The 21,048-nt window shown below is 39.2% G+C and overlaps 1 protein-coding gene across 2 annotated transcripts; it reads right to left on the bottom strand.

Moving 5' to 3' along the window:
• Positions 1 to 295: 295 nt before the first annotated feature.
• Positions 296 to 20,501, bottom strand: LOC124136759 (pyruvate dehydrogenase (acetyl-transferring) kinase, mitochondrial-like). Of its 2 annotated transcripts, none has more exons than XM_046502778.2 (11): positions 20,182 to 20,501; positions 14,955 to 15,096; positions 9,555 to 9,623; positions 8,657 to 8,720; positions 7,688 to 7,808; positions 6,869 to 6,952; positions 6,257 to 6,334; positions 5,991 to 6,067; positions 3,488 to 3,697; positions 2,901 to 3,014; positions 296 to 2,469 (listed from the first exon to the last, which is right to left on the bottom strand). In XM_046502778.2, the coding sequence occupies exons 1-11, from the start codon at positions 20,291 to 20,293 to the stop codon at positions 2,308 to 2,310; spliced, it is 1,233 nt and encodes a 410-aa protein (XP_046358734.1). In that variant the 5' UTR covers positions 20,294 to 20,501; the 3' UTR covers positions 296 to 2,307. The 2 variants fall into 2 exon arrangements, with proteins under 2 accessions (XP_046358734.1, XP_046358733.1); XM_046502777.2 differs by lacking the exon at positions 20,182 to 20,501 and adding an exon at positions 18,034 to 18,455.
• Between the last annotated feature and the right edge of the window lie 547 nt (positions 20,502 to 21,048).

Here is a 21,048-nt window from a genome sequence, read left to right as displayed (position 1 = left end):
ACAACCAACCCACCAACCAACCAATAGTATGTTTTCACTAACCAAAGTCTAAATGTGTCAAATCATACCGAAAGTGCAAAATACAGTAAACTATGTTAATAACATATTTTTGGGTCCCATGCAGCCATTTGCTGTATATATGCTTATAACGAACTATGGTTATATCGAACTAATATCAGTGGTACCTTTGAGTTTGTTATAACCATAGTTTACTGTACATGTTTTCAAACAAATCTTGCATCATTACTTAAGAGGAGGTGTGACACTAGTAATATAAACACAAGGCAAGCAGTAGTCCACTAAAATATTTATTCTCATTGAAAATATCCATGTGTGATCATATTATACTAATAAAACATCACACTCATTTCAAATGGCCTTCTCACATCAACTTTAACACCAAGACAAAGCCAGTTGGTTATGACATAAAACTAAGTAAAAGTGAACAAGAACAGACCCAGCTGAGGGACTAGACGGCTGCCATAGTATCAGTAGAAAGGTACTGTTGGATTGAATCCACAACTGTTACACATCTTATCATAGGAATGACATATGATGTACATCACACGTGAATCATGTTGGATGATGACATTCTCACAAACACTAATGTAACCATGGTAACCATACAAATGAACAATGGCACAAATGACTTCAATCATTGTGTAGAGATGTGACTTTGAATACATATAAAATAGTTGTTGAAAATGAAGCATACCGGTTTTCAAAACCCCTGTCACAAAGCAATCCGTGTCCAACTGTCACACCGTTACAGCATAGGATGGAGGCTGTCACAACTTTATGTTACAATACAAGAGACAGACGTAAGTCTGTCTTAAAGTATGGGAGACTGTCTCAAGTCTTAGTTAAAATACATGACACATGTCCATGTTAAAATATAGGAGACTGTCACAAGTATAGTACTGTAGACAGTTACAATGATTCTAAATGTGTTCCGTTAAATCAAATAGTCAAATAAAAAGTCAAGTTTTTTCTAAAACATTGTTTAAAAATAGTATTGTTTTTTAAACAACTAAACATAGTTTCCAGGTCATGTTTTTAAAACAATGATACATGCAGTGGCATAGCTCTCATTTAAAAACAGTTGCAAGCCCAAACCAGGCTTCACTGACTGCCCACCAAACAGGGAACTGAACCTGGTGAAGGTGACAAGTGAACAATACATCCACGAGACCACCTTCTCTGTTATCCTACGGAGATGATGTTCTAAGGTTAAAAAGAGGACAAACATGAATACTACAGCAGCGTGTATTATGCCCAATAAGATATATGCCAATGATATTGCACTTTTGGATTAAACAGTGGTATATATACAGCAAGCAGGAAGTTTCAACATTTAAATTCTTTCATTGGAATTTTGAAGTTGACAGAACAAGACCTCATGTGTTATGAGTAACTTATTTCATCACTCTTCACAGAGGCAGGAACGTGCCATTTGTTTCGAGAAGCTAATAACTTCCCTCTCAAGATGTGGTTGTTCTGTAATTGTTCTTCCTGCTGCGTATGCAACATCTTCAGCATTGTGTATGTGATGGCACAGTATTGTCTGCAAGCCTGAACATGGTTATTAAGGAAGGACCATTCTGCAAAGAATTGATGTCAGGAAAACAGAAAACCTGAATCACAACAGAAGACTGCATAAAGCTCGGGGACAGAATATCACAGAAATATGGAGGCGTTCAGCAAGGTCACATGCAACCTGATCAAGCTCAGCGTCAATTCCAGGTGTAACGTGTACAATGCATGGCTGAGTTGAACTGTTATCAACTTGTATCAACGCAGGACAAACCTGGTACAAGTGAACCATCATTAGATACAGAATGTTCTATATGAATGATGATTTTATTAGTCATATTCTTCAACCTTGTCCATACTCATATTGGACACACAGAACAACGAGAAGAGGAACCTCTGATTCACAGCTACTGTTCATGAGGACACTCCATTTCATTAAAAATTCAATTCTCAAAATATAAATGAGGATCTCTATAAACAGATGGGCAACTTCCCCACCCATCTGAATAAAACACCTGTCAAATTCTTCTTCTGAAACACAAAACATACCCTATTCAACAGTGTTCAGTGCACATCAATACAGGGACTGTACACCTATAAACGCCAGAAATGGAATAATAATGTTGTTACATCCTAGCATCACAAGCTACTACCTAGCCACAAAGACAGAACACCTGTGAAAGAAGCATCATATCAAACACGTGACCGAGTCACAACCAAGAGATCGTTCCTGCCGACAACTGGGTTCTTCCACCAGTGTCTCCAACCCTGAGATCAGGAGAGGCTGCGAGCCCATGTGGTGTATGTTCTTGAGGCGGACCCCCCACCCGGTGACCAGGGTGAGCTCCAGTCATGGATGGGAATATCAGTCTCGTACACTTTAGAAGCTGTCTTGTTGTAAACAGGGAGGTGTTCGTTGGCTTCATCTGATAACACCTGAAGTTAGACATGAAATATGCAGGTGAGCAGGCCAGGGGAGGGAACTCTTAGAGGAATAACAATGGATCACTGAGCATATATACTTTATATATATACTCAACGACAAAAGAAACGTGAGACATTTGATTGGTTTGCCTCACAATGAACATACTGTTATGTAGTGTGAAGCGATGCTCATGAACGCATCACATGTGACGTCATATTTGACTCGAAATGCACCATGTCTCGTACATGATTAGCATGTGAAGTCTTGAAACCACATGCGGCATATCGTGACAAGAAAATAGACACTATGTGGTAACACTTGGCTGATTGTCAGTTCTGTCAACATGTATGTGTGTATGTATGTACGCGTGCATGCATATGTACATGTATACAATTAAACCTTCACAAAATTGACTGTTATCTGTCCACTCTTTGATACATACTTTAAGATATATGACAGCATCAGTCCCGTATCCCTCCACGGAATTGAGTACCAGGTCCCCCTGGAAGTATCGCGCATAGAGCCTGGACAGAGGTAGGCCATACCCATAGCCAGCCTGGGAACACAACACAACCGGAATATTATCCACAAGCACACACACATATTCAGCTCAAAACAATCCCTCATAACAATCCATATCAATAAAGTGTTCAAAAGTGAGTGAGGAAGCCCCTGGTCGACATGTTAAGAGACTTGCAAGACAATAGTACATGAAGTGTACAGCTGTGAACAGCACACAGAGGTGAAATGGGGTTTAACATCTTGTCCACGATTATTGCACTTCTATAGTGCATGCACGTTGGCGTGTGGCTGCTTGTACTAGTCCAGACTGATGCTGATTTATAGTGCTAGCCCACTGAGATACCATACCGCAGATTAACATGAATACCCAAGCACCAGACAGGGAAACAACAAGTACCATCTTTAAACGTCTTTTGATATAAACGGGGCCGGGGATCAAACACCGGACCTTCCGCTCTCCAGGCAGACGCTCTACCACTATGCCACGGAGGGTTGGAGGAAACCTACCAGTGGTGCTGACCCATCCCCCGAGCGGTCAGGCTGGGGGGCTGTGGAGTACATGTACTGGAACAGCTGGTCAACCTTGGATCTGGGCACACCCCCACCCACATCCGACAGTCTGATTGTCAGATCTTCACTTCCCTTGGATATCATCACACTCAGTTTGGGTACTTCGCCGTCCGAGGGGCTGTGTTCCACCACAGCTCTCATGGCATTCTGCAAGAGGCAAACAATATCAGTCAGCTAACATCATTTCTCTGTCTGTAATATAAAAACATCAAGTCTTTTAACGGCATTTAGAAGTGATACACATAAGAAAATGAGGAAGAGAATTTATGGATGTAAACTTCTTTATTATGGGGAACACAATGTTTCGGAGTATATATACTAACTTCTTCATCAGATATATGCTGAGCACCAGACAAGGTAAAAACAAGTACCACCATTCACCTGATGAAGGAGTTAGTATATATACTGCCAAAACGTTGTGTTCCTCATAAAAAAAATTTAATTCGAAGTTTACATGATATACAGCTTTTCCATTGGACGAGAGGTTGGTCACATGACCGTGGAAATGACATTCATAAGTGTATAAACAACACAATTTGACGTTCATACGTTTTTCACAAGACCGTGTTGTTGAAATGAGGTACACACAAACGGACTACTTCCACATTCCTGGGGAAACCCTTGAGAATTCGCTAGCACGAATACATACAGAAGCATTCTTTCTGATCATTTAAACCCTTTCATCTTGAACTCCGCGTTTAAGTATACATTGAGAAACATCAGAGAGTTTGACTGCATGATCGTTCACAAATATCCTCTCTACGACCCATCCTAATGAACAAAAAGAAAAATACACACCCAAACTATCGTTGTATTGACTCGACCCGTGTCTCGACTGACAGTGACAGTCTACAGCAATCAATGAATTTACCTTAGTGTCTGTTTGACACATCTTTAATCACCTTTCAATGATTAGCCAGTTGATCAATGATGACTAACACATGTCACCGCCACAGGTTCATTAACAACTTCCGAAATCTCTCCTGTCACGTTTATCGCGTCGGCCATTTTGACATCTTGTACTTGATGTAAATGTATTACGACGCGCAGTCATTGTGACCGACTTACTGAGGTAGTCCTCAACAAACCTTTCTCATCTAATTAGGATATTATTTGAGTTCATTTGTTCTGAAGTATCTACAAAAGTTGTCCCCGTTGATCATGTTGAGCATACATAAGCATATGTCACCTCTTTAAGGGACTATTTTATTCCAAGATTCAGTTGGTTGTTGTATGGCTGTCAGTGTAAACATGAAGTCACACATACTAAATATAATTGTGTGTAGAACAAGGTCTACGTCCTTTGAGATAAAAGTAGTGATATAAAAAAATGTAAGAATTGACTTTCACTTTGTGTGAGTTCAATGGAATATGAACCTGCATAAAGTGAGGGCCAAACATTGTATGAACATCACCGCAAGCTCAGACGTTCATACAGTTTGGCCCTCACTCTTACAAGGTTCATACTTCAATGAACTAACCCAAAGTGAAAGTCAATTCTTAAATAAAGAAGTTGACATCCATAAATTCTCTTCCTTGTACCCTAAAATATTTGCCCATGTACAACCTCTTCTTCATTTAGGCAAAGGTGAGGTGGCATGAGTGGCTGCTTGTGCTGGACAGGAGTAATAATGCTAGCCAACTGAGATACCATGCCCCAGTTTAACATGATACACATACTGACTCCAAGCCAACCTGTCCTTGTTTTGTCCCCTTAATGCTGAGCACCAGACAGGGAAACAAGTACCACCACTTTACGTCTTCTGGTATGATGCAGCATGGGGATTGAAACACTGGCCTTCTGATCTGGGCAGATGCTCTTCCCACTACACAATGGAGGTGGTCCTATTCAGTCAGCTGTCTAACTTATATCCCTGTGGTCATGACGTTTATGACTTTCATTTATTCTGTGAGTCCGACCTAGCTTGCAAACATTGGATGACAACAATGAGCCAACTGTTTCTAAATCGAGGTTCTTCTCAACGCTATTTCAACTGTGTACTCTTAATTCAGGTCTTGACAATGCATTACCATATTCCACGTAATAAGTGCCCCGCTCTAATAAGCGCCTACGGCAATATTTGCTAATTTATTGGCTTGTGAACAATCCCAATTCCTTCCGATTGATCAATGTACACAAGACTTATTTATTCGTGTATTGTACGCACTCGTGTGTTATATGCACCCTTAATTATGGGCAATTAAATTCTGGAAAAATATATCTGTCGTGTATAATACACAGACTTTTCTTCTGTATCATTTCAGGCTGTCAGCATAAACCACGAAATTTACGATCTTTCAAATAATTTTATTCTAATAAGAGCCCCCTATTTCTAATTTTGAGAGCGCCCTGGGCACTTATTACGTCGAAAACTGTAATTATTTTCTCCCTCCTTGTCCCTAGAGCTCAACAATATGCACAGCACGACATCAGACCCACCTTAAACAGTTCAAACAGCATGTGATAGAGGTGAGAGGGTACATAAACCATATTGATTGTTGACTCCTTCTCCAGGGCTGAAAACATGGAATTGTATGAGGTAACAGCACATAGATTATATCTGTATCTCTTCCAAATTGCTTACAAAATCGTTAACAAAAGAATATGTATGTAATTATCTCTCTGTTCTGATTTCAAACAATATTTTTCAAAATGAATGTAACTACTATTAATACATCTGACCGAGATAATTTAATTCATCTTACGATTTTTCGTTATAATTTCCACTTCCGGTGAGATGAGGTAGTACTGGTCACAGAGAAATCGAGCATTCTCATACGCATCTGGAACCAAAACACACAACTCAGAACGATAAAAAAAAATAACTTCAAAACTTCCATTAATCACACAACTTAATATTCACGTATTAATATTAAGTATTCACCACATATACAACAGGAACAAAACAATTAATTACCAACAAACATAAATTTGATAACTTTGATCATTCATATTTAATCCTAATTTCTTTCAAAGACAACGACTGGCACTAGGTGAGTGAGTTAGGTTTAACGTCGCTTTTAACAGTATTCCAGTCATATTACGGTGTGTCAGCTTAATGAGGGAGGAAATCCTGAAGTGATGCCGGTCTCACAGGTTTCCCACTTTGGTGGATTACCCACGAGCACTGGTATGGTCCTGACAAAACCAAATTATAATTGAGGCAAACAGGGATTCGAACCCACATGTTTCTGGCATGTCCAAGGGAGGCAACTCTGCACAGCTAATTGTGGTGTCTTGATCTACCCGTGACCCCAATGCTACTGAGAATGATTGTGTCCACGAGGACATGTTTCTGAAGTAATGTCTGGTCTTACCCTGCACAACATCCAACACATTGCAACTGGGGTCGATGCAGCCTATATGTCGTGGGTTGGCAAGTTGAGAGCCAAATAACAGAGCTGAAAACAACACGTTATCATGGTAATGTTGGAACTGATATATGTAATAAAACATTCATCACTACAGTCATTGCCATTGTACTTGGCATGCTTTGAGAGACCTGTGCTTCAATGAGTACAGTAACAATAAAGAGAAAAAGCATTAGGCTAAAAACAATAATAGTCTTGGTTCTCAGGCACCGCCTGCATCATCATAAAGTCTGCCATATGTTTTGTTCTTATTTCCATTTTCAAAAAAAGAAAATAATCTTTACATATTCAGTGTCTCGAACACACAACCTCGGCAGTTACATGCTACAGTACCTAAGAGCATGATTTCCCAAAAATAATTGTAAACAAAATTTCATTACATACTAGCTTGAACAACCAAAAACAAAACAAAACCACCACCCGCCAAATAATTTAAAAAGCCATTGCCTGAGAACCAATTCTATAATTTTTTTAAGCCTTACCAGGCAGCACATATTTAAATACTATTGCATTCAAGGCAATGATATAAAATATGTCTCAATTTTTAAAAAAAATAATTCTTAAAACTAATGCTGGTTATTTGCAATTTTGGCAATTCTTGCACAGATGAGGGACTCAAACAAAGAAGCAAGGAACAACTTGTCTAAGAATCATTCAACATTGTTCAGCTTGAGTTAGATAGTGGGCATGTTCCACAAAGTGATCTCAGTATGTTTAAGTATGACAGACAGCTGTTATCCAAGGCTTGTCTTGTCCTTTACTCACTGTGCTGATTGATGAGCATCCTGATGCTGATCCTGCTCATGTAGAATCGGTCCAGGAAATATTGGATGCGGTTGTTGGTGTTGCTGTCTACTCCATACGTATCCTTCAGCTCTATGATACCCTGTCAAACATTCACAATCATGACAAGAGTCGTCGGGAGATGACATATTCCCCCAGTCTGGTGTAATTCGGAAATGGAGTTCGGCTACTTATACCCCACTTTTGGTTCATTGCCATTCAGTGCAGTGAGTAAGAAAGAAATGTGTTCAGTATTTTTCATTATCCCAGATCACAAAAAGGCACCAGTTTACAACTAGAACGATCTGCAAAGCAAGTTTCATACAGTAATATTTAATGGTTTGGAGTTCTGCTCCGGAAAGGAGCCCTACCCTCATTTTCAGTAAAATACAACTTGTCTTCATGAAAACAACAAAAACCATAAACAAGAGTCATCAGAAGATGACAAATCCCCCCAGCCCCCACAATAGCAAATGGTACCACTTCAAGTTTTGCTCTAGAGGAAGTACGGACAGGCAGACGGATAGACAGACAGACCAGATGATAACATATCCCCTCGCATTATATACTGTGGGGATAACAATAAATATACAAAATCATCAAAAGGCACCAGTTCACCACTAGACTAATCTGTATGGCAAGTTTCAAAAAGAAATATTCAATTCATTTAGGAGTTCGGCTCTAGAAATGGAAAATAGGCGGCTGACGGACATGCTGATTGCTTTTTTCCCCCTTTACTCAAAACAGGGGATAAAAAGGTCTGTGTAGATTGAATCGTATTAACTAATGTTTTATCATGTCATGTGACATGGCTCCTGCACCTGACCAATGTCATCGTGCATTAAGCTGGTGAAGCAGCGTACCTCTTCTATCAATATTGCTACCACCCTAATCACAGGTGTATGAAGGCAGGTGTTGGCAGTAACCATGGTAACAGATCATCATAAATACCTGAGCCATAGTTTCCACCACGTTGGCATGACGATTCCGTATATGTGTCAGTGTGTCTGTGAAGCTGAAACAAAGCATTCCATTTTACTGTAAATATACACTTGTAAATGAACCCACAACTGTCAATGTACTCATGATGTAGCTGTAGATGCCGGGAATAAAGACTCAAATGTGGATATCTAAAATGCTGAATACTAACTTAGTCTCTTGGCCCTCTCTTGTTTGTTTGTTGTTTAACACCGCACTCAGCAATATTCCATATATATGATGGCAGTCTGAGACAATCAAGTCTGGAACAGACAATCCAGTGATTGTCATCATGAGCATGGATTCACCCAATTGGGATACGATGACATGCATCAACCAAGCCAGTGAGTCTGACCAACCGATCCTGTTAGTTGCCTCTTACGACATACTAAATTGTATATTGCCTTTTACAGCAAGCATGGGTTGCTGAAGACCTATTCTACCCAGGATCTTCATGGATTCTTCAACCAGTTATATCATGCTAGTTTAGACATGAGATGGAGAAGAACTAGTTCCTTGATAGTTTTCACATTGAATACAGTGCCATTGATGTCTTAGTACAAAGTAATTTTGTCAGAATGGTATTTTAGCGGGTAACATAGGTGTTTTAGCGGAACGCAGAGTGAGTCTATGTAGGGAGTAATGTCCCTTGGCTGTCGGACACTGCGGAAGTAAATGAACTTGAAGTCTCAGGATCAATGACATAGCTGATAATTGCTAATGTGCCCTGACGTTGACAAGTGCTCATGATATCAATCACTGGACTATCTGGTCCAGACTCAAATAAGTAAAGGAATCCATACCATAGCTGACATGTTGCTGACTGCGGTGTAAAACAAGACATTCGGAACAACATCTGGGAACAACTTACTCAGTAAGTGACTTGTCACTCGTGTTGTTTTCTTCAAAGTGAAGTAGCTCCTTAAAACTCTGTTCATACCTGCAACATTAGAAAAAGGAAATGAGACAACTTTCAGACTCATCAACTTACCGATCAATCATAAATTGAGAATTTCCCCCAAGTGTCTTTTGACAGCCCTAAAACTCCCAGAATAACTTGCCAAGGATTTTTAAACTTTTATCATTGTTTATCGACGAGTTTTGATATACTTCATATCAAAAGACACAAGGGTGAGATTCTATTCATCATCCAACATCAGTCTTCCAACTTTTTAAGTTTGTGGACAGTAATATTAAGTATTAAGGGTAAGAAATATACTGCTAACAGCTGAAGTAGCAGAGCCATTAGTGATGTCATTTGATTGTGACATCATGGTAACCAATGACGTCACAATGGTCTACAAAGCACTGTGATGTAATTTTATTGCAGCAATATCTCCTGTGGGAGCCAGTTTGGGATGATAATATAAGGGTAACGCTATTTTTCCCGAGGTTTTCCATCAACTGCCCGAGGGCTTCTGCAAATGATAATGCCCTGAAAAAGAGCGTTACCGTTATTATAGCTAAAATTGATGGAATTTGTTATCAAATAAAAAGAAACAACAATATCGGTTTTGAAACATTTACTGCAATCAACATGTCACTGGTCCACTTTTACAAATATGGAAACATCATAGAACAAACCAGATGACGTCACTGTTGAACGTGACGTCACCTATCCCTATCCTATGACGTCATCTAACAACAGGCGTGATAATGGCCCGTCATCAAACAGTATGAGGACATTATCAAGTTACAGTGGCCCGCTCATTTCTGATAACATGCGGGCGGTTTAATAATAATTATATCCATTTTAGCTATAATGAATGATATAGCAACTACCCTCTACTGATGCAATGATTCACAAAAAGTGTCCATAATTGACTTGTGCTTTGTCACGTGACTTTCATTTGCTCGGAAAAAGTGTGCAGCTTTTGGCATCGAAGCAGGGCATAAGGGATTTATTCTCCCACTGAGAAATCCATGTGCAGCCTTATTTCATCATGACGGCATACAAGGGATTTTTTTCCCTCTCAGAAATCTATTTCCCTCACAGGCAGGATACATAGCTTCTTATCAAGATCATCTGGTTCAATTAGATCTCGTCATACTAACATGGAGGTATGACAAGTGATTTTATGCATCCCTCGTCCCTGTCATAGGTACATACCGTTTGGCTCCAAATGAGAACAATGAATTGAAAAATAACTCAAAATCAGGTATAGTCTATTAAATGTTAATATGGTACCTGGCAATGAATACCCCGTACCCAACAATATCTGCTGTTTGTTATTTTTATTCCCCTCAATGTAAAACAATCATGTTGTTATCATGGTTATGTGTACAAGTTGACATCTTGAAAGGAGGGGGGCACAACAGTAGGAGGAACAGCAAACATGCACATTTTACGGGCCGTCTTATGGTAATTTTAATCCAGGCCTCAAAAGATTAAATTTTTACCATGTAGCAATATGGCTACAAGTATTTTATTCCAGGTAGCCAGTGGTAAAATCAAGAAGTCGAGCCAATATTATAGGTAGCCAAAAGCATTTGAAATTATCTTTTATCAAATAACTATTATATATACAAGTTATAGCACTAGTCTTGGAATTGTATATCAGTGGAAACTGTACATGCTGTACTTGAGTTTTGTTATTTGTGACTCCAACAATGATGCAATTTATGTTACTAGATTATATAGGTATATCCTTGCTTATCCAATAAACTATCAACTAAAATAAAATACTAATTACATTAATATTTATGCATTTCGGTTCATTGTTGACTTTAGGAGGAATTATTTGCGAGTACAATTAGTTAGTAGCAGACATGTTTATCTTTGTGTCTACATATGTGTAGCAATAGAATTTAGTGGCCACAAGATATTTTTTAATGTAGTCATTTGGCTACCTCTGAAATTTAGGTTGCATTGGCGACCGTTTTAGTTGCAACTTTGAGTCCTGTAATCGTAACCTGATTCGCTCATGTCACAGCCCTTTTGGTCGTAATTGCTTGTGTCACTGCTGATGGCCACAACTATAGGACGGACTGTAAAGAGATAATAATGCCCCATCTATCTGTATTAGGTTCACTAACTAGACACGATGCTAGGGGTGCCATGCTATGCCAACCTCGTGTAAGCGTAATTTGTATGTAATCTGTGCCAATTTTGAGTGAAATTTTCGCAATTGAATGCAGCCCAGCTAAGAGCTTGTACCAGCTTGTACCAGCTTGTACCAGCTTGTCCCAGCTTGTACCAGCTTGTACCAGCTTGTCCCAGCGTGTACATAACTCACAAGACTAGTTCATGTACCGTAACATTTTGTCTGGTGACAGGTGCAAGATCATGCTTGTGTGACATTTTTGTTTGAAAATTAATAAAGAATTATTTCATGAACCGATAAATAATACACTGCATGGAGCATGTGACCCAATCCATGTAGCAAGGATGCATCTGTGAAGCATCACATGCCTAAGTTGTTGACAGGTTGAGTTGGCAGGGACACATCTACTTGGCCAAACAATAACACCAAAGCATAACAAAATATAATGTCTGCATACCCAAAGAAGAAATATCTTACATTGCATAATTTTCACAAACATAAACTTCAAATGATAATAAGGGGGGGAGGGGGGGGGATATTTTGCTCCTTGTGAAATCATACAATAATCATGATGATGCACAAGAAATTATATTCTTTAAATGGCTGTCATGTTTAAAAACCAACTTACAATGATCAACTGAATGTGTTCACTTATTAAACACACCATTTCTGGGATCATTCTTGAAAAGTTTAATGTAATCAAGATAACCAAATCAGCTGATTTTAATTATTAATTGGCTGTCCCCTTTCAGAAGAAATATCCCAACTGCCAACATTTACTTTAAGTTCCAGGTAAGCATGGTAAGCAACCAAGCACACAATCAATGTGACTTAAAGGACCTTGACCTACATGAGTGTGACACTCAAAACATTTCCCAAGTACCAATTTAACATTTCCATTTCATCTAAACTGTTCCATTACGACGCATGTGTCTGAAAATGTTTGATCAAATACCTTGAGGTAGCCCTATTCCGTAGGGTTGTCGCACTGCTAGACAAAAACTAATTGATATACGAAGATGGGATCATGTCATCACTCCTTCAACTACCCAAGGGCAGCTCATCATTTATTGATTTTACCCACAGGTGACACAGCCAGTAAACCACATGTGTCAACCGCATGCAGTAGTTGATAGAAGAGACAAGGGAAAAACACAGGTGACACGGTGACAATGTTGTATGGACAGACTCTTGATGACCCCTGTTTTATCTTGTCAGTACTTCAGGACTGGCAGATCAATACTACTGCTGCAGCCCCTAGCTACTCGCATCCATCTGATGCAGGGTATTGCATCATTCATTCCCCTGCATCAATTAGCAACATGTCTTCCACAACATGACATCCCAAGCTACATGTCAAAGATGAATTTCTGACAGAGCAAGTCTTACGCTGCTATGGAGTATAGACAGGAAACAGTTACAACAGACAGGGAGGGCCTGTTTAACAAAGTGACCTTACGAATGTTGAAACTCCCATTGGCTTGATCAAGTCACCAGACTTGGTTGGAGTGCAAATACTCATGGGTGGAATGTATCTAAGGGCTGTATATTTGCCAGGATTCATCTAGGCCTACTCTTGAATACATGTCCCTGACCAATTTGAGCAAAATAGAGATATTTTCCCAAAATTGCCTGCCAGTGGCACTTAGTTCAGAATCCTGGATAATCCCTGACAGCATGCAGTATACATGTGATTGTTAAATTGTTTCAACAAACACTCCAGATGCCAATCCACCTCCAACTAGGGCTTCAAGTTCTATCTGTATGTCTCATGTGTTTCAAGATTGGTAAACATAACACAAGGAGCAGTTAGCTGTCACCAGTCAATCATAATCAATGGTCAGTCAAGTTCAAATAATAAAACAAATTATTTCATAAATAATATTGAATGCTTATGAACATGTATGTATGTAGACAATGAAGTTGTCAAACCTATTGTTATTCTGAATATTCATCCATTCATAAAATCTATGAATGAGTACCTATAAACATATTCACTTATAGTTCATTGACAATCAAGCTCATATTCATGATATTAGCATTTATGAATCTTTTGTCTAATCAAATAATGATAAATACAAGTGTTCTGAGAAGTAAACCCTGAAACGTATCCACAATAACAGTAACTAATTATAATCAATGATTGAGCAATAACAGGTGAGGTGAAATGGTTGGTTGGTTGGTTTGTTGTTTGACGCCGCACTCAGCAATATTCCAGCTATATGACGGCGGTCTGTAAATAATCGAGTCTGGACCAGACAATCCAGTGATTAATATCATGAGCATCGATCCACGCAATTGGGATCGATGACATGCATCAACCAAGTCAGCGAGCCTGACCACACGATCCCGTTAGTCGCCTTTTACGACATGCATAGTCACCCTTTACGGCAAGCATGGGTTGCTGAAGACCTATTCTACCCTGGAATCTTCACGGGTCTGAGGTGAAATGGGGTTTAACATCGCGTCAAAGATTATTGCACTTATATAGTGCATGCATGTTGGCGTGTGGCTGCTTGTACTAGTCCGGACTGGTGCTGATTTATAGTGCTTGCCCACTGAGATACCATACCGCAGATTAACATGAATACCCAAGCACCAGACAGGGAAACAACAAGTACCTTGATTTAAACATCTTTTGGTATAACGCGTGTGTGTGTGTTGGGGGGGGGGGGGCTGCTTGTACTAGTCCGGACTGATGCCGATTTATAGTGCTAGCTCACTGAGATACCATGCCGCAGTTTAACATGAATACCCCACTCAGACACAGTATACTGACCAGTCCTTGTTTTAGCCCCTTAATGCCGAGCGCGAGACAGGGTAACAACAAGTACCATCTTTTAACGTCTTTTAGTATGACGCGGGCGGGGATCGAACCCCGGACCTTCCGCTCTCCGGGCGGACGCTCTACCACTAGACCAGGGAGGCGGTCTTGAGCAATAACAGGAAAATGATAATCAGTGATCAATGATCACAATTAACATGATAAATTTCCAATAGTGGTGTCAACAAAAAACATGTAAACTGAAAATAGTGATATAGTGAAAGTGAATTTTGTATACCACAGTTAGTGTTATTCCAGGGCTATGATTACTTTACAGTAATCAAACCTGTCAGGCAGAGCAGTGGTTAACGTCATGAGCAATTCATGCCACAAATTGTGTACCAAACAGATTTTCACTCTGAAATGTTTTACAGCATGTCCACGTGTGTATGGATGTGCTCACCAACTCATGACGAGAGAGACTGAGGGCATCTGCAGGAGGTTGTCAGGTAGATGGTTGATCTCCTTCATGATATTAGCCATCCTCACGGGAAGCTCATTGCGCAGGAAGTTGAAGGAGAGCTCCTGACTTCCTGTCTTGCTACCTGAAAATACACAAGACTTTGAGCATTAAAGACTTGACCAAAACCATGGCACCTATGTCTTTGGCCATGCTTTACCTGACAGAATTGTCAGATAAACAGCATTGGCAATGGTTGAACTTCTTTTTACCTTTAATATACCTTGATGGAAGAAACCATGGAATTAACAATGACATACTATATCAAGACGAACAAGTTCATCCGTTAACGAACTGGTATAAATTTTATTTTATTCAGTATGTTATTCTTTTCTTTCAACATGTGTGATTTAGTAGCTTTTCGTTAAAACTGCTCTTTTCTTGATCAGGGCTATGATTGCTCATAATGGGCCCATCAACATAGGCATATAATATTTATGCGATTAATAAATGTGTTCTGGTTGTTCCAATAGAATTGTATACTTGCCCCAGGACATGCATTTCATAAGCTAAGTTGCCAAAGAGCGACATGTCCAAGGCACAGGGAACATATTCCATGTGCATTGTCATAGCGACTGATTTACGACACCCATTGTCTGAAGAACATTTAATTGCAAAGGCTCATTACCCTGGAGCCATGACATCTATATGCCTTGAAACACTTAATTGCTGTTATTCATAAGATGCTAATCCTAATTGTTAATCCCCATGTTTGTGTACATCAACCATCTGCCATCCTGCTGATGAATTACTGTTTACATTTATATTTATTACTTACTAAATGTCAGGTGACCTTGGCTATATAAGCCTTGGTCCAGAGAGATTGAAGAAAGAGAGAAGAAAGGTCTTACCCTAACCCTAGCTAGGCTAAGTACACAAAAATGGGGATTAACAATTAGGATTAGCATCTTATGAATAACAGCAATTAAGTGTTTCAAGGCATATAGATGTCATGGCTCCAGGGTAATGAGCCTTTGCAATTAAATGTTCTTCAGACAATGGGTGTCGTAATCAGTCGCTATGACAGCATCAGGCAGAGACACACACAGTTTTCTTACAGTTCAGCATGGAGTTGTTAAATGTCTTTTCAAATACAGTCATAAAAACAATGTTGTTTAGACATTTTAGGTGCTAAGCTTCCTTGAATGATGGCCATGGTTTAACCAGGTTAGCACTTAGACCTGGTGTCTAATCATTGAAATGGTTAGTTAATGAGTCCTTGGCGCTAACCATTGAACAACAAGTATTCGTGCTCTAACCCATACATACAGCAACAATTTACAGTGGAACATCATTGCACATCAGAAATAGTAAGGAAAATGTGTGAATACATGGTGGCTAACAGTTGGTGCTTTCACAAGTACAGAAAACTACCTTTATAACAAACATGCTTATAATGAACTGATGGATACAGTGATACTGACACAAAAAGCTGTATACAGGTCAATGACTTGGACCCAAGAAATTTAAGAAGTCAGTGGCAAAAGTCAGTAAGTCACTTAAACAAAGATGCCGGATGCCGGATTTAAAAAATCGGGCATAGCTTCCGCACACCCGGCTACCCACCGGGTCTGGGAGCAATACTGCCATCAACTTCACCCCCATCCCCCAGACACAAGGACAACTGAGTCTTGATTGGCACTATACTTTATGAGAGCATCAAAATCGATGGCTCCAAATCGATACCCTAAGTGGAATAATCCTTACTATTTACTATTTAATCATGAAATTATGACACGTGTGACGCCTTGCTTAGCATTTCTATCAGTCAAAAGTCTGACAACTTAAACAAACCATCGGTCAAATAGAAAGTTTATCGGTCTATGACCGGTGACTGAGGGCCATCTGAAACCCTGTGATATAGCAACTGCTTTTTCGTCCCGTCCATTTGCTGTATATATGCTAATAACAAAGTGCGGTCATAACAAACTAAAATCAGTGGTTCCTTTGAGTTCGTTATAACCGTAGTTTATTGTAACTCAACTTTTAACATAAAATTAAATACATATAAGCAGTATTGTCAAACCAACCCAGTATATATCAGGCTTGAACAGATGTACCTTGGATGCTGAATGTCGATCAAAGGTATCATCATTGTTATTTAAAATTGATCCCTGACTTTGTTCTCAGTGTGTTCACTGAGGAGTATTTGAATCTAAAAAGTTTCTTGGCTCATATGAATTCAATTCTAATAGCTATAGCCTGGTAGGCACGACACATTATTGATTATTGTATTTGTTGTGCTTGAAATATGTTTTCAGATGGCACATGAATGAGGAAAATGATCAATGACAGTTCAGTTGCGACACTTCAAACAAAGACTTCAAAAAGAGGAAACAAATGTGTTGGTTGGTTGGTTTGTTGTTTAATGCTGCACTCAGCAATATTCCAGCTATTTGACGGCGGTCTGTAAATAATCAAGTCAGAACCAGACAATCCAGTGACTGACATCATGAGCATCGATCCACGCAATTGAGATCGATGACATGCATCAACATGATCAACCATGTTACTGTTAGCGAGCCTGACCACCCGATCCCGTTAGTCGCCTCTTATGACAAGCACAGTAGCCTTTTATGGCAAGCATGGGTTACCTATTCTACACCGGATCTTCACGGTTCTGCAGCAAGGTAATTTCCTTGTTGTCAAATATGTATGTTGTAGATATATGATCCTGACAGAAGAAGGCACATAATAATGCAAATAAATAGATGCATCAAAACAACTGTAGCTTGATAAAACAAGTGTGTTTAAACTTTGTGTTTACGTAACAATTAGGCTAATGTCTGTCAGTGTGAAAGTGGTTCATTCTCCTCACTAATGTTGAAAAAATGACAAACGGTTATTGCAGGAAGGTACTGAACATTTTGGCTAATGAACCTGAATAATGTGATTTACTAACAGAACTAAAGATTCCTTTATCACCATAATCTATTTAAGTTAACAATTACAAGTGGGAGTACTGACATCAAATAAGATGGTGAAACGTTACTTTCTGATTGCTCATGCTTAGTTTGCTTACCGAACTCCAATAGTTGTTTCAATGAAAGTGGTGATGGGTTGAAAGTGGCATACTTTTCAAAAGATGCCCACCGCAGTCCAGATATTATATGGGACATAAATTTGCGTGATAACTTCATCTCTGAGAAAAAACAGTGTATAATTCAGTGGAAATAAGTCCCTCCAAAGTGTTTCTGAGCGTAAATCACTCGACTGGAAATCAAAACAAACATTGATAAATCTTTCCGATCGAGCCCGTAGGGTTGGTGAAGTCAGACTTTGACCCTGACGTTATTGGAAAGCAACGGACTGCCTATGAACAAAGAGTGCAAACTCGAAGACTCTATTTGCATCTCGGTGACCGAATTTCCTGTAAACAAACAACCGCTGTGACACATGCAAGCAGTCATGTAGACTTTGACCCAGTTCACGGTGTTTTTAGTTTGGATGCTATCCGTCATACAACTAACTTAATGATTGAAGGAGGGAAACAATTTCTTTCGTTTCACGTCCATATTTATTTCATAATGACGCAGTGCACATATGGTCTCTGACTGAAATAATATGTGATACATTATGTCGATTAGGCATTAATAGATAATGCCTTTTGAAGGAACGAATATTTTGTAAAACACGATCGATGTATCGATAATTTATAAATCTTGGTAAAGTGGAAGGAGTTGAAAAACATGAGACTATTTTCGAACAAATACTTCACATGTTATGTGACAGATAAAATTAATATATATCAGGTGAAAGTGTGGTACTGATTTCGTTTTCGAAATAACTTTGATTACAAGTGTTATTCAATATGTCAAGTTTCATAATGTAGGCCAACGTCGGAAATGGGAACGATACGTGTCGCAGAAATGTTTTGAATATTTATCTTTCGTTCTTCGTTTCCCTTTCAACTGAAGCCTGTTCGAGAAATGTGATACGCAATACGTTGTTAGGATACACACATGGACTTTGCCCTCTATCGGGGAAAATTTCTGTCAGGGGCGATAAACGTTAACAGCTGATCTGGGGTCAAGTAAGGGTCACCCTTCTTTGTGGTTGATACAGCCAAATATCGCCCTTGACGATTGATAACCTCACATTCACCTTAATACCCATGCACATAAGAAGCCAAGATAATACCATTATCAACCAATGTCTGAGCTTTTTGACAATTTGTAAAAATATCGAATACTATAATTTAAAGCACAAAACAACAAATTTAGCTTATTTTCGTAATCAATTTCAAAACCAGCTTTTGTGTTATCATTTCCACATTTATTTGGTAATTTTCCTCCTAGCGAGTTCGGACTGACGCAATCACTGCTTATGGTAATGGAAAAATAACTCGAATAGATTGATCATGATTGGTCCATTTAGACACACCTCTAGCTCACGTAAACATCTCAATTTGACAGTCTGGAGCAAGATGTATGGTGTGGTTTGTGTTAGTCCTGCACCATGACTGTGGAATATATATATATATATATATATATACATATATATATATATATATATATATATATATATATATATATATTAGCTCTAGCTAGCTCTATTCCACAGCATAGGGATTTTTATAATAATTTTTGTTTAGGGTCAAGAAGGATATTGTGTAATATAAGATTTTATAGACTAAATGTTAGGCTAGGTTTGTGTGTATGTGTGTTTATGCACGAACTAAGTCTAATGGCATAGGTGACACAGTGTGGGGAGGGGTTATTGTTTGGATGTCGGGATATGCGTATATAATGGTACTTCATTGTATGTCATGATGCTCTATGTTCTACATCCACGATCAAGAGGTGTTAAAACCATCTACATTCGACATGACATTTAACCTTTCAGGCCAAAACCATTAAACTGTTTTGTTCCAGCTCGAGTCGTCGGACTTCCTGTCACTGACTACACCTCGACAAAATCAGTATCATGAGTTAAATACCCCGCGGACACGGGAAAAAATAGAATCCGAACAGAGCGTAGAATTGTAAAAATGTGTCATTTTGAGCCAAACAAGACCCATAGTTTGAAAACAAAAATATATCTCACAACAAAGGAAGGTGCATCTTATATATGAACCGGAATGTTGTGAAAACAGCACACAGTATTCTAAATAACAACACGGTCAGTAACTAATGTCATAATTTTATAGGAGAACAATATTGCTACGTACCAAAATCAATGAACTTTTTGATTGACAGCGGTGATGGGTTGTAGTGAGAGTAGTGTTCTAGCATGTGAGCGAGATTCTGAATAGATCTTCTCGCGGAATGAGAACCCATCATAATATAGTTGAAGCTGATAGCGTATATCGTCCCTGGGGTAAAACTCCATATACAAGATGGTCGTTGTTTTCTTCATTCGTCTGTACTGTATTCCGTCTCCAACCGTTTCTAACAAGATAAAACTGGCATACGACCCTTAGCGACGGAAGCTCGGCGAGAATAACACGTGATGATCTGAATATTCCGTTGGGGCCTCTCCGCCGATATTTACATTACTTGACCTATTTCATACGTCACGAATTTCTTAACCAATCACAGTGGGTGCCCATTTAAGCCCCGCCTTCTATGATAATATTGATTGTAAACACGAATAGTGCTCTTTGCGAGCAAACCGGGCCTGATTGCTTGAGAAAAGATGTCGGTTATCTAAGTGTCTGAGTGGACAGTCAACCCATCTCCTCTGGTCAAGATTACAGGTGTCACCTGTTAGTGTTTGTCTGGCACTAGCAGTAATACAGTGTGTTAAAACACGCGTATTAATGGAGGCAGTCCAATTGTTTTGAAAATCATTGGCAAATTGAGTCAATATTACTTACATAATCTCCACAAATAAATCGTTACATCACTAAACCCGGTGCATCATAAAGGTCCTTATCGGAGTGTGGAGCAAGCTGCTTCTGTTTGTTTTTCAGACACATTACGCATCAAAGTACACACTGAAGTCCCATATATGTTTTTTTGTACCCCCCCCCCCCCCCCCCTTTTCCGATTTAGATAACTCCAAGCTCCGCCCCTGTGTTTCCAGTGAGTCAGCT

Source organism: Haliotis rufescens, unplaced genomic scaffold, assembly GCF_023055435.1.
Source record: "Haliotis rufescens isolate VD_foot unplaced genomic scaffold, xgHalRufe1.0.p SCAF_31, whole genome shotgun sequence".
Lineage (NCBI taxonomy): Eukaryota > Metazoa > Mollusca > Gastropoda > Lepetellida > Haliotidae > Haliotis > Haliotis rufescens.
The sequence above is the reverse complement of the archived record's forward strand: the minus strand, read 5'-3'. Positions and strand labels throughout refer to the sequence as shown.

Coding starts and splice junctions, on each gene's coding strand:
- LOC124136759 (XM_046502777.2), bottom strand. CDS start 18,151: ATGAAGTTATCACGCAAATTTATGTCCCATATAATATCTGGACTGCGG. Junction 8,721..9,554: donor AGTGACAAGTCACTTACTGA/GTAAGTTGTTCC, acceptor GCTTTGTTTCAG/CTTCACAGACACACTGACAC. Junction 6,068..6,256: donor GGAAATTATAACGAAAAATC/GTAAGATGAATT, acceptor CCATGTTTTCAG/CCCTGGAGAAGGAGTCAACA.